At 42.3% G+C, this 15383-nt stretch overlaps 1 protein-coding gene across 4 annotated transcripts in view; it reads left to right on the top strand.

Annotated features, from left to right (window-relative positions):
* Nucleotides 1-14125, top strand: part of esrrga (estrogen-related receptor gamma a) — a 149251-nt gene extending 135126 nt beyond the window's left edge. For all 4 annotated transcript variants that reach the window (XM_069173538.1, XM_069173537.1, XM_069173535.1 and 1 more), the window contains exons 7-9: nucleotides 2763-2869; nucleotides 2962-3124; nucleotides 8044-14125. In XM_069173538.1, the coding sequence (XP_069029639.1) occupies nucleotides 2763-2869; nucleotides 2962-3124; nucleotides 8044-8288 (515 nt within the window). In that variant the 3' untranslated portion in view covers nucleotides 8289-14125. The remainder of the gene's footprint in view (nucleotides 1-2762; nucleotides 2870-2961; nucleotides 3125-8043) is intronic.
* Nucleotides 14126-15383: the final 1258 nt, after the last annotated feature.

Raw genomic sequence — 15383 nt, forward strand, 5'->3', positions numbered from 1 at the left:
ACAGGTATGAAAGAAAGGTCTCCACCCCTCCCTCTACCACCACCACCACCACCATCTCTCCTTCCAACACCTCTCCCCCTTTTTACTTTCTTCTCTCCTCCGTCTCACTCTCTCTCTCTCTCTTCATCAATACCTCTCTCTCTCCATCATCAGCACTAAATTCCCATTGATGTTTCTTTTCTTCTGTTGTATCGATCGCTTCATGAGAAGGAGGGGAGGAAGGGAAGAAGGGAGAGATGGCGTTATCTGTTAATTAATTTGTCCTGAAGCCGGCCGCCTATTAATCAGACAGATAAGAAGCATTGGATGGCTGAACGGCGCAGACAGGCTGGTGGGGAGGGGAGAGGCACACACACACACACACACACACACACACACACACACACACACACAGATAGAGACATACATGCAGAGACTCATGGAAACATATGTAGGAGAATGTATGCATACACAGAATACAAACATGCTGATGAGACAACAAGCCCATCCTCTGAAAGTACGGTTATGTTTATTATGGACAAATGCACAATATAACAATACATATATTCACAAAAGCACACAAAATGGTTTCACACACCTATACACACACAAACACACACACAGACCTCATCCTGATAAAAATCATTGATGTGCCTCAATAAGAAAAGCTGCACTTTCAGCTCAATAAATTAATCACGGGGGGTTTTAATTATTGGTGTTTCCTCTGTGTGTGTGTATGTGTTTGTGCCCATACGTTTGCACTTTGTGTGTAATGAGGAGGGAGGTGTTTGTTGATGTAGGTTTGTGCAAATGTTATTAATATACAGTAAGTCATGACTCTGTGTGTGTGTGTGTGTGTGTGTGTGTGTGTGTGTGTGTGTGTGTGTGTGTGTGTGTGTGTGTGGGCCCACTTCTTGAGCCATGTGTGCCCCAATTGGCCCTGTATCAAATTCCAGGGGTGTGTGCGAATTGATTGAACTCTCGGTTCTGCTCCCAATGCCAGAGCGCCGAAAACACACACACAGACAAGTTAAAACACACAACCAGTGACACCATTAAATGATATTAACCCCTCACTCGTGTCTTCTTCTCTTCACTTGACCCCAGGGTTGAACAGATTCAATAAGTGCATGTGTGTTAATTTTAGCAATGCCAGCGCATATTTCCCCTACCCACAATGAGTGGTGAAGTCCTAAGGACCCCCTAAAGACATCTGCCTCTGTGAATGAGATGTGTGTGTGTATGCACGAAGACCCCCTTAAGAAATTCACCTCTAATCCCTTCTGATGATTTCATTAAGTAGAAGAAGACACTGCCAGTTGGCAACGATACTGCTCCCTTCACTGTGCCGCGTGTGTGCGTGTGTGTGCGTGTGTGTGCGTGTGTGTGTGTGTGTGTGCGTTTGCGTGTGTGTGTGTGTGTGTGTGTGTGTGTGTGTGTGTGTGCGTGTGTGTGTGTGTGTGTGTGTATCAATCATACACATTTGGATTCATTCCAGTGTGTTCCTATGCATTTAAGTCTATCCATAAGTGATACTGTATCTGTGTGTGTGCGCGCAGCAGTGTTTATCTTTGCGTGCGTGTTGGAGATGTTAACGGTTAGATAGAATGAATTAGAGCACATTACAAACAACAATAGCCTGCAACCTGGACATAATGAGACGCCTGCCATTACCCATCAACACACTGTGAGATAAGAGCCCCAAACACACGCGCACGCACACAAACACACCGACGCACACTCCCTCGCACACCTAACATCTCAAGAGGAGGCGCATCGCAGCAGATGTTGTTGAAGAAATATCTTCCTTCTCATCCGCCTGCTTCTCCTGGCAGGATGCACCTCTCCGACACACACACACACAAACACACTCACACTGGAAGGCTGCGGCGAGGGCTGACAGGTGTGCTCGCACGGCCCACTGTCTTTGCCTCTCCTAAGAAGGCTTGCGCTCACCGAAACACACGCATAGGCAGACAGGCAGGTGTGAATGGACAGGTGTGTGAGGACAGGACAGCTGTTAAGAAAGGTGTGAGTGGGCAGGTGTTCCATTAAAGAGATAGACAGGTAGAAAGAGGAAGTCCAAGAGGGACAGACAACAAATGAGAGGCTGGGGCATTTACAGTAAATACATAATCAAATATATATGAAATGAGGAAGCAGATAAACCCAAACAGACTGAGAGGTATCAAGATAGATGGAAAACAGGTGAAATCAGACACGCAGACGGTCAGTCATAGACAGACACTGACAGATAAAAAGAAATGGATTGTGATTGGGGAGATATAGACGTAGGCGAATAGAAGGACACGGACTGACACGGGAGAAAGCAGGAGTTTTTGGGGCCACAGCAGCAATTAGTGTGTGTATTTGAGCGGCGCAGCAGCGATGGCCAGCATTGATCCATGGAGGTTGTGTCATGGGGAGATAAGGCCTGCCTTTCCCCAGAGAATCGCCCTGGGCACAGGGGAGAGAGGAAGAGGAGGAGGAGGAGGAGGAGGAGGAGGACTCCGGTCAAGTGGATGGATGAAGGATGGGCAGGCAGGGGATGGAGGGGAGTCGATCTTGACCCTCTCACTAGCTTCAGAACAAGCTTCTCGCGTTTCCCTTCTTTCCTGTAACCCCACGAAAACAGATCAGCGTGCGTTTTCCTCTTACATGCGTACATGACATTGCATTTGATTTTTCTTTCTTGTGAGCAAAACAATAGTAACGACAGACTGCTTTACAATAAAACTAACAATCCTTCTCTTTCTTTTCCTCTCTGTCCCAATGTTGTCCAGGTTTCTCCACGCTGTCTTTGGCAGACCAGATGAGTCTACTGCAGAGTGCATGGATGGAAATCTTGATCCTGCGCGTCGTGTACCGCTCTCTGTCTTTTGAAGACAAGGTTAGCGTCGCCTTTTGTTTGTTTCTTGCTCTTGCGAAACATATGGAGACATTTTATTTGCAACCTCTGCACCCCTCTTTGCTTCTGTTTAGTTGGTGTATGCTGAGGACTACATAATGGACGAGGACCAGTCAAAGCTCGCTGGACTTCTGGACCTGAACAACGCCATCCTTCAGCTGGTCAAGAAATACAAATCCATGAAACTAGAGAAGGAGGAATTTGTCGCTCTCAAGGCCATCGCTTTGGCTAACTCAGGTTTGAAATTCTTCACTATCAGCTGATATTTTTGTCTGTCTGCACATTTCTGTTTGATTGGTGAAGGAGAGTTAATCCTAGGAATCTCCAGTCCCATGGGGCTCATCTAAGCTGAACCATCAAAGGACTAATTTCAGTGCTCCGTATCCAAACATGCATACACATACATCTGTGACACATGACGATACTTACACACAAGGAGATATTTTTCTTCCATAAAACATGCAGTCGTTAAGCCTCCCACTTTGTCTCGTCATACTGTAGTACTCACAAGTGTAACGCAAGCGTGCAGGTATTTTACGCACGCACACTCGCACAGTACAAACACACACACACACACACACACACACACACACACACACACACACACACACACACACACACACACACACACACACACACACACACACACACACACGTTCAACCTGAATCCCACCCCCAAACAAAGTGGCAACCCTTTTTACAATTAGCATAGTCGTCTCTTCAGATGCCTGTTAAATAAGGTGAAATCATTAGAACCCTAAATCTGTCGATAAAACCCCCTCTCTGATGTGTCCAGCTGCATCGACAGCTGACTGACACACACACACACACGCTCTCTCTCTCACGCACGCGCCTTCTTCCTCCCATGACCCGTCTTTTGAACTTTGTCTTGGAAGCTGGCCAGCTCTTCAGTACTCTTTAATTACAAGGGGGGAGCTGTCAATACAATGTGTTTAAATGGGAGAATGCAATGTGAGAGCTTTGAATACAGAGGGAGGGGCCTTTTGTTCTGGTTCTGCCACCATCAACACACACACACACACACACACACACACACACATCACAACACATTCACGCACTCACACACATTTGCACTTTCCCTCAAATATGCCGATTTCCTCTCTCTGAAACTTACATAAACACACTGTCCAACGTGGAGCATTAGTGTGTACCTGAACGTGAAGCACAGCTCACACACAGAGTACATGCTGTTATGCACATGCAGGAAATATTGACTTATTGTTTTCCTGTGGGCTTTGTGTGACAATCAATCTCTTGCTTCTGCATGCGTGTGTCTGTGTTTGTCCGTATGTGTGTGTATGCACATAAAAGTAGGTGTGTCTGTTTTTCTATGGATGCTGCTGACTGAAAGTTGGACAACAGAGTTCATGATGATGATTGTGACTAATTAGTTGGTAAACAGCCAATCCACAGGCCGCGACCCAATTCACAAGAAACTTTAGTGATGGTAAAATCTCATGATATTATAAGCAACAAAAAGATGCTGATAGTCTTTTTTTGCTTATTAAAATTGTAACTTCTCAAAATTTTACTGACAAATACAAGCTGACTGATAGATCATTTACACAGATTTATTTAAGGACAATTTAATGTAATCCAAAATGATCTGAAAAATGTCCGAAAATTGAGCGAAAAGAATTCAAGGTGACGTCTTCAAATTGCTCTGAATAACCAAAATCTAAAGTAATTTGATTTCTTGAGGAATAAAGTAGCAGATCGTCACGTTTTAGAAGCTTAGACAAGAGACTTTTTTTGTGTTTTTGCTTGAAGAATTATATAAATCCTGATTTGATAGTTGTACATCGACTAATTGTTTAGTCTCCACATACTCCACTGGTCATTTGTGAATAACTGGTGGGTTTGTATTGGACTACATTGTATTGAATTGTGTTTCTAATACTTTTGTCCACCCACATTTACATACAGGAGATGGACACATGTACCTGGTCAAAAAACACACCAAAAAAAAGATCACTTTCTACATCGTTTTTAATCAAAACATCTTTTTTTTTTCTTTGCATATCATGTTTTGACATGTAGTCGCATAACAGCAGAATCAAAATATCGCTTCAAAAGAATAAATGTAATTTTCACAGTAAAAGGCAGATGAATTGCTGGACAGGTTGCTGACTGACAGGCAGTTTAAATGTCCAGCTCGAATATGTTTTTCATATCATGTCTTAAGATTATATCCCTGTTAAAGAAAATTCCCATTTCAAATAGTCATCCTTTTAAACTGATTGAAATCGAAACAGCTGACGCCCAAATGAGAACTTTGTCTCATTGCCCAGACTCTCTAACTGCTCTTCAAGACAACAGAATGCTAGCATTAGCATTTTGAAGGGCACTGACACTAATTAATTCACAGGATGCTAATCGTCTGCATTAATGAAGCCAAGCCTTAAGAAATGTTAGCAAACGTGCCCCACATGTAAAGAAAGCTAAACTAGCCATGGGAAACAGGAGGCTCATTTGTGTGTGTGTGTGTGTGTGTGTGTGTGTGTGTGTGTGTGTGTGTGTGTGTGTGTGTGTGTGTGTGTGTGTGTTTGAGCGTGCACGTGTGTGCATTCATTTATGTGCGTGCGTGAATTGTGAGTTCATGTTAACATGTGCGTTTGAACAGCCTCGTGTGCTCGCGCTCATTAACGTCTGCTGTTGTACTTGTGAGTGTAGCGCGGGTCACAGCGCAGGCAAGAAGCCATGTCTACCAGCTTAAATACTAAACACACAATACTAATCAAAACACAATGTGAAACTCATTAAACCTCAGTTTAACTTCAGCCCGTTCGCTTCAGGCTGAACTTCAGGGAAACACTTACTACAACTCCAGAAATAAAGAGGAGAAGGGGATTTGTTTTTTTTTGTTTTCATTGTGGCTGATGTTAGTACTCGTTCATTTTGTACATGTCAGTGTTTCACAGTCAGTTCATTTATATGGTACTTGTACTATATCACATGTTCTGTATGTCCAAAGAAAGATGTTTAAATTCAACTTATTAACCTTAATTAATATCCTTTTTCCAATCATCATTACTGGCTGTACATGAGGTAAAATATCATCAAGCAGTAAAGTGTAAAAAAAAAAAAAAAAAAAAAAAAAATTTTTAAAAATCCCAAACGGTAAACCACCAGTAGAAAAATCTGAGAACCAATGGAAGCTGAGTTTTCTATTGATCCTCACAGAATCCAACCCACTGACTGGTCTGGTCCTGCATACTGATACACGCATTACACTCGATAGATGCAGCTCTGTCTGTTTGATTGTGTGTTTGTGGCTGTTTACACATTTTATATTTGGACGTATTTTGACGACACAGTATGGTTTTTATGTTTCCCACTTGTTCCCAGCTTGCTCGTGTTTCCTGTTTTGCGCGTGACTGTTCCGAGCGTGTTAACATATTTTCGTTTGCGACAAGTGAGAAGTATTTGGTTCAGTTCTTCTCTGACAGCTACTCCGACTGACTTCATTAACACTTAACAAAAGGAGACCGCATGCAGAATCCAGTAGTTGCAAGAAAAACACTCCCATTACTTTACAAAACCTGACGTGCTCTGGAATCTGTGCAGTTTAATATTCTACTAGGGAGGCGGTGGAAGATTGTAAAACGTGAGGTGGCTTGCCGACTCATGAAACCGCATCAGCAAAAGTTACCTTCACACAAACACACAGAGTTGTTTGAGAGCTCCGCGCCGTTTCCACGGAGTGCATACATCACGCGTATGTCTGTCTCTATCTCCAAAATACTCCACATGCACTCATAGGATCCCATCACCTCGGCAGATCTTCTTTTGTGTAGGTGCGTGTGGCGGGAGGGTGTGTGTAAGGGGGTGCCTATCAATAGTTGTCTTGTGATTATTATTTAACATGCATGTAGTCATTGATCGGAGACATTGATCGGAGGTTGGGAGCTAAAGGCCAGCTCACATTAAGACTTTGCCTCCCTAAGGAGCAATATGGAGCATTATTATTGAGGGACAGTCTCAGCCTTTACTGCCACATATGCTGAAACACACCTTACATGCCAGCTCAAAGAGAGATCGCAGACGTGTACGCACACACACGCGCGCACACACACACACACACACACAGAGAGAGAGAGAGAGAGGGAGAGGAACTCTCAGGTGTTCTTGCTTCATCATTCTACGAGTCCATCTCTCTTCTTTTCTTTTTTTTTCCTCCTCCACCCACTCGTCTCTTTGCCCGTCCATTCATCACACCCACAGATCCCCACGTTAAAGACAGAGATGCGAGCAGCCTCTGGATATGAAGCCCCATTCCTGGATTTAGTTTCGCACACAAAGTGTGTTTCGAGCGCTATTTTGAACGAAACAGAAGTACTACATTTATAGTTGCATTTGCAATGCTTCCTGAATAACCTTTTTGCTCAATTCTCAACAGCTTACACAATAAAATGCCAACGTTTGTCAGCGATTTACATTAGAATGGAAATGTTTTTTTGGCACTTTTGCAGCAGAAATCAAAATCAATAGAATGTCAATAGAATTTACATTTATAGAATTTCCAACTCCAAATTATTGTTCTCAGGAGCATCTCTGCGTGTTTCCTGTTTGGATTTAGCACTTCTCCCCTCTAACTCAATAACACAGCAGACAGAGAGGGCCCGGGTACTGACAAAGACACATTCTGTTGAAAAACATCTTCTCAGACAGTTGTGGGACGTGTATACACCGACAACCTCGCAGGGTCTGTTGCACACAGGGAGGCTGGACTCATCTTAAAGAGACCAGTGTTTTCATGGGTACAAACGGATTTCAACGGCAAAAAAACACAATGTTGTATTTTCTGTTTGATGAATGGTTGCATACAGAATTCATTTAATCTCATCTGATTGGAACAAGTTACCTGCAAATATCCACTCCCTGTCATTATTTTTGCTTTTCATTATTTTACCATATAGGACACGTGTACTCACATACAGGTGACCGCATGTGTCCCATGTAGAAAAAATGGAAACCTCCCCCCCTCCCCCTCCCCTTTTCTGGAAAGACTAAAACAACATAATATGTAATACATGTGAATGTCTGTGGTCAACACTGGATGTGGTTAATGCTACCAATGTCAGATCACATACTGTATTTTTATTTTTTAATCATGCATCATCCTATTTCTCCAGACTCCATGCACATTGAAGACGTGGATGCAGTGCAGAAGCTCCAGGATGTGCTGCACGAGGCCCTGCAGGACTATGAGGCTGCCCAGCACCAGGAGGATCCCCGCCGGGCGGGCAAGCTGCTCATGACCCTCCCCCTGCTCCGCCAGACCTCCACCAAGGCTGTGCAGCACTTCTACAGCATCAAGCAGGATGGCAAAGTCCCAATGCACAAACTGTTCTTGGAGCTGCTGGAAGCCAAGGTCTGAGGACGGGGACTAGATGGAAGGACAGCTAGACACCAGTCTGAACCACCTGAGCTTCAACTCAAACTCTGAACACCAACTTTGAATGACCTCTTGCTCTTTTACACGCACACACTCTTACACACACACACACACACACACACGCACACACACACGCACACACACACACACACACACACACACACACACACACACACACACATACACACACACACGTGCGTATACACACACACACAACACACACACACACACACACACACACACACACACACACAGAAAAATGTCCCTGAAGTTTGTCTGCTGACACATCCCCCTATGAAAAAAGAAGCTATCTGAACCTCCTACCTGAACCCTCAACCACCACAGTCTCTGACAAAAGGGCGCTCACTTTGACCATCTGTTCTGGGGAAGATGCTGACAGACTGACGTAACCCCCCCCCCCCCCCTCCCATTACTAATGGAAGAAGATTTCCTATTACTTAATGCCAGTTACTTAACAGTTACCACGGTGACTCCAAACACTGACGATGGCAAAACACTTATGCATTTAATAACAACTAAGATGTTATTAATGACAAACGACACATTTAAATGAAACTGAAAACTCTTCATTTTAGCTCTGAGAGACTGTAAAACTGCACTCGTGTCTCCTTTCCCCTCCCTCTTTCCCCCAACAGAGTTTTTTTTAAGTGTTGAAGAAGAAAACGAGAGAGGGGGGGAAGAAAATGAACACTGAGGAAGTATTAATGACGTTTGTTGTCAAAGTTCGTGTACAATGAAGTTGGGATGGATGGACAGAAAGAAAAGAAGAGGAGATTTGCCCTGCCAAAGAATGGAATCATCCATTCAGAGGATGCCAGCAAACTTTACTGTCATAACCCAAAACTATTTCTGGTTTGATCTTCCAGTGGCTTTCAGTCCTGGGCCTCGAGAGTACCGCTGGTTCTCTGTTCTAACAGTTCTTTAACATTTTTTCTGGTTCTTGTGAAAACCAGCAGGGCTCAGAGTTTCAAAGACCAGGATTGAAAAACAACTACTGTAAACACTCTCTGGTTCTCCCTAAATTCAGTTCCTAGTTTTCCCATGACTCCCCTACTTCTACGACAACTTTAGTATCCGTTGTACCTGCCGAGGACCGGCGATCTCGGCCTCCCAAAACCTGTCAGTATTAACACAGTATCGATGTTGGTACACTTGATGAAGCTAAAAATGGTGTCGGGTATTGTAAGCCCTGGAGGTGCGATTGATTGGCAGAGTTTATAAGTAACGGTATTACTTCTTACCTTTAATAACAACATACAACTGTATCTATACTGTCGAGCATGGATTCCTGCTTGGCTAACAAACAGATGTGAGCTCAGTTCACGTTCTCTGTGATACTTTTAGGTTCTGTCAAAATCTCCTCTTGTGTTTGGACGTCCCGACATTTTTTAGCTTCTTCGTGGCCCGGGTGCGCAGCTCTTCACACACCAGTCAGTAGAGATTTCAGTCTGTCAATGTGCCATTAAGAACAGTCCAGCCCATGCTCATTACCCACACTCTACAAAAAACTGCAAAGTGTCACCTCAGTAGTCCCCTCTTGTCCCCGTTGTGTTCACGACTTCCAGCTCGTCTCTTTGCAGAGGTACTTTTTTGTGATTCAGGGAGTGCAGGGGGAGCTTCAGTCACTCAACGCAATACAAACCGGAAGGAAAGGTGTGCTGACGAAACTGACTGAAGAACAACTACTGTTTCCTTATAACTCCTCGTTTTTTGTTTTGTTTTTGTTTTTTCTTAATTTCTACCTTGAAAATAATCTTAGCGATGAATATTAGGGTTGTAAATAATTGTCATCCTGTATATGACATATAACACGGCTTTGGTTTTGTTATTAATATTGTCTTCTTAAAACTGAATCAATCAATATGTCTTTCCTTTTTTCTATCAGCTTGACCACTTTCAGCAATTATCATATATATATAAATATAACAAGTAATAATGTATTAACAAATCAGCGTTTATCTTAGAAACTCTGAGCAATAGTGGTTTTTAAAGGAGGGGTTTGTGCATATGGACTAAGTCTGCAATATTAACATAACGTGCCAGTCTTAAATTTGGGAGAGAGAGGATGAGGATTCGGAGGAGAATTTGTAGCGTCTCCTTCTGTCTGTGTAACTTGCCATAAGCTATTAGATAACAGTCAACATTTCCTTTGTCAGAGACAGGAAAGAGACGGACCAAGAATGTCGAGATGTTACTGCTGTGTTCGCATAAAAGGGACTCGGTTAAAGAAGTAGTAACACAAGCAGCTAAAAAAACTCAACAAAAAAAAACACACCCAACGTCCAGTTTGCATCTACCACACGTTCTGAGGTTTGCACCTATCTTGTGACCAGGCTCACTTTAATCTGATTAAAACAAAACAGTTCTTTGTTTAGAAACCGATAGTTCGATAATACACGGTCATTGCCCATTTGTATGGGTGTATGTTTAGTTTAGTTTAGTTTAGTTGTTGGGGGGTTTTTTTTCACCGTGTAGGGACCATCAGAATAACTTCACTAAATTGAGATTTGTGCTGACGGAAATGGCGCTATCAAAATCAAAACATCCACCAAAGGAAAAAGAACATGGCACTGGCTGCTTTCTGTTAGCTCGCTAACCCCCTTTTTCCTGTCGCGAAACACCTGATTTTTAACAATTTACAAGGATCTTCAGGCGTTGGGAGGATTAAGTCTTTGATCCTGCGTACAATACGCCATCAGAACCACTAAAATGAAGACTAAATCGCATAGAAAAATAACGCCACACGTTTGAAGTGAACAGGTGAGGTCCTCAGAAAGCTAATGGATGATGACGATTGTATTATTTGACGGCGATTACATGTCACCTGTTAACCGTCAACATCAATAATTTCGCTTGTTATAAAATTCACACGGTTTCTCTCGAAACAGGAAATGGAAAGTCCGAGCTGACAGGAAGCTGTCTTTACATTTTACGGTCGGACGAGGACGGTGTACTGTGGGGGTTGACTGATCACAGCTTTAACAGGTAGACAGTTGACGGGTTATTTACATTTTTATTTATGTAATTTCTAAAGCTGATAAGAATGCCAAAATGTGTACTCTAGATGACGGTGTAATCTAATATAAAATGGCAACTTGTCACAGCCGAGGAGTGCTGCAGTTTAAGTGTCGTTGATCTCTAACATCACCCGCTCTGTATCGAACATCAGTATTATTAGTAAGGGGTATTTTCTCAGCCTTCTTAAACATTGTATATTGTAAATTATACAGATTATAATTCTAACATAAGACATTTTATTGGAAACAAAATCGAGAAAAAGAAAAAAAAAGAAAAAAATGTAGTTCAGCCTGTGTGTTTCATGTTTGCTGTTTTTTCTATCAAGAAAAAAACCCTCTTTCTTTGGTTTTATCTGTTTTTTGTTTTGTTTGTTTCGACGTCCTCCGTTTGATCCTTTCCTCCTCTGTTGAGTCCTCTAAGGCGTTGCTGTGTATTTTTTCTTGTGGTGATTCCCGTTCTTGTGCCGTGTGCTTCTTCTTTAGACAACACAGAGTAGAGTAGAGGCCATGTTGTCTGTCTGTCTGTCGGATCAGTCCGCAGGGGGTCTGTGCACCGGATTCTCTCACCACGAACCGAACCGGATATAAGGCTCTTCTTCTAGGAACTTAACTAGACCACCAGGATCAAATTACAGTATTCATCTTTACCAAACTATACATAAATAATGAAATATTTAGTATCTAAATGAAGAAACACCTTAACAAGTATTTAAAAAGGGATCATTTGTGTAACTTTCCTGTAGATTAAACAATATACTGTATATCTTTAGGTTAAATAAAGCTGAAATGAAAAGGACATTTGAGTAATTCAGAACTGTAGGTAACTCTTTTTTGAAAAACTCGCTGTACATAACTGCCTTCCATACAGCTCAGCTCAGTCATTATCTTTCCTGGTTCAGCAGGCAAAAAGAGAAAAATGAAAAACTTTCCCCCCCTTCCCCCCCTCCCGATTTCAGCTTATTTCTTGGAAAATATATTGCTTTACAACAAACAGTGAAAAGGCTTTGGTGCGGGTTGATGGGAACGAAATATTAAAGAAAATGCTTGATATGTTTAAGTTGCACTTGCTGTTTCTCTAAAGCATACATTCATTACATTGTGGGGACATGGTTTTACATTCTGCTGGAATTGAACCACAAAATCCCTGTTTAAACTCAAATTATCACCAATTTTGAGGGAAAAAACAAAAACTTATTGTACTCTTTGAACCTCTTGATGCAAATTTATAAAATCATATGCTGCGATAGAGAAAAAAAAAAAAACACATTCAAATATTCCAGGGTTCGTCAGAGGTCTTAAACACAAACGTATGTGGTTTTTACAAATAATATATAGAAAAATATACATTTCACATGTGCATACAAGATATTTGTAGGTCACGTTCCCGGCGACTGTTAAATTTCCTATTTTGATTGTAACTCCGGAGACCGTCCCATTGTCAGACAGATGGTATTTAACTACCATTCACTGTATATTATTCTACACACAAACTTATAGAAGAAAGGTGCTCTTTTCTTACTATCGTTTCTCTTCTGTTACTGTTTTTATTTATTTGTCAGTTGTCAAACCAGTCCTGTGCACCCCCGAACAATTCAACACCATGAAAGATGTTACACGTCTCCCTGAGGTGATTAATGCCGAGCCGAACGTGGTTAATAGCCGTGTTTGAAACTGGAATCACTTTGTTTTGCTGGCCGGGGCCATTTCAGACGACTGTCAAGAAAAAAAAAATTCGACCAGCTAAAATCAGAAAGGGAGGCTGTGTGTTTCTTTCAGAGGTTTTGATGCAAGCTGCTGCTCATAGCTGTGATATTATTTACATGTACAGGAGGGATGTGTTTTACCTTGTACAGTGTTTGTTTTTTCTTGTTATAAAGCAATATTTTGAAGACTGTACAACGGTGAGGCAAGAGTTGCACATATTTGTGTTGGGTTATAGACCCAAATACTGATGTATTTATTTGAGTTATTCTACAGTTAAGAGTTAAAAAAAAATAAATAAATAAATAACAACAAACCAAACTTGGTATTTTCCATGAGGAGCAGTGGAGGAAGGACTGTCAAGAGTTTGACCCGGTTGCACTTTGGGCCTGATGTTTTTTTGCCCTCATTTGGGACTTAGATCCATTAGCAGCAAGCACTCCATGTAACAATAGAGAAGGCCGAGTTATTGAGCTATAGTGACAAAACAGGATTGTCCATCTTCCATAGCTGCCCCTGAAAACCGCTAAGGCCAAACTGTGTCTATCTACAGCTCTAAAGTGTTTAGTCAATTTAGTTGTATTTAATCCCCAAATGTAACTGCCACTTGTGCTGCAGCCTACCCTGCAGTCTGAACCTGCGAATATGAAGAAAATATTTAAGTGAGGGAAGAAAGTTTGGGAACATTTGGGTAAAAGGATATTTAAGGATGGAAAAAAAAAAGACCCTTGAGCGGTGGAGAAGAGTTGTGGACGAGAGAAGACCCTGTAGTGTTATTAAAAAACATGTCTGTAGATTTTAGATGTGCTTCACATCAGTAAATGAAAAAAAAAAGAAAAAAAAAAAAAAAAAGATAAACAATTACCTGTATATTTTTGTGACGTGTATCATACAAGTGTGCTCCAACAATAATGTCCATTTGTGTAAATGTATTTATTTCACATTGTATATATTGTTCAATGCAAAAAGAGAGACCTATGATTCTGTAACTTAAACTGCTATGGGTTGAAACATTACATGTGTTACTCCAGACTATGCCTTTCAGGATTATTACAGTAGAGCAATATCAATTAAAACCAGGCTTCCAGTTTTGAAATCCGTCTTGTTTTTCTGGTCCCTATGACTTTTTCATGTTTCCGATAGGCGTGTTCCACCAAACAGGAGGTACGTGATTTATCCCAAGAATCAACAGATGAACAGAAAAATACATCATTTATTGTCGTAGATGGAGAGGAGAGCAGTTGAAAGATGAATCAGCTGACCAAAGGGCCGGTTCACCTGACTTAGTTGCAGTTCAGCGTGTACAACCGATCAAGCTGGAAAATAACCAGCGAGATCGAGAACGATTCACGGCCGCAAATCATGCGATGCACCCACCGGCCCACTAGAGGGCGGCTGGTCCTCGCGATGGTCGGCGTCATCTCGGCGTGAGATGTGGACGCACGTCACGTGAGGCCGGATAACGTGAAGGACGTCATGCGTTGTACGAAGTAAAAAGGCAGTGAAGTTGTTGTAAGGTCGTGGACTTGCACCTCTGAGGCTGGGCTGTGAATCTGGGAGAAAGCCATGCGGATTGAATTAAAGCAACAACGTGGTTTTGATGCATAACCCGAACCACGTGCCGGGTGTGTTATCCTTGTCGTGATTTTGGCTTGAACCATTTCACCGAAGCTCAGATCAAACTCGGGAATTGGGAGTTCTTCATAAGAACTAAAACAAATCCATCACGCCATCAAAGAGTTGGTCTGGAAACGAAGGCTACGCGATCAGTGTTGGTCACGCGGCCGGCACGGCTTGTATGGCGATGCCAGTCAATCGGTTGGTCGGTCCTCCACTTTGGTCCGGACCAAGCGGCAACCAACAGTGACGTCGCCCAACCGTTCAAATCCTGGAGTTCGGATGTCGGCTGACGCCATCTTCCTATTTTGGAGCCAAAGGTGACCATATTTGGACAAGCTGGGGAGGCATCTTACTCGTCTTGATTGGGAACCTGAACCTGAAGATACTATGCCTCGCCCACCGGTAGCAGAAACCTAACTGCAGCACAGGCCTGTCAATCAAACAGACACACCCCCCCAAAAAATGCAAGTTTGAGGCCTATTATCTAACTATTGATTATTTTCAGAATGGATGACCAGAAAACTATTAAGAACGAGTGACCTTTTCAAACGACACCATAACGGCTCGTGCAAAAATAAAAAATAATTCCTCGACTTCCATGTATTTCCATGAGAGAAGTTGAATGGGCGTATGTGGAGCCAGAGCCTTTTTGAAACCAACCCCCCGAGTGGCACTCTGTGGGATTGCAGTTTAAAGCAACATCAGCATCAGTCTCGGT

Source organism: Embiotoca jacksoni, unplaced genomic scaffold (assembly GCF_022577435.1).
Source record: "Embiotoca jacksoni isolate LCO1_2020_lvr unplaced genomic scaffold, fEmbJac1.0.p SCAF_6, whole genome shotgun sequence".
Taxonomy (NCBI): Eukaryota; Metazoa; Chordata; class Actinopteri; family Embiotocidae; genus Embiotoca; species Embiotoca jacksoni.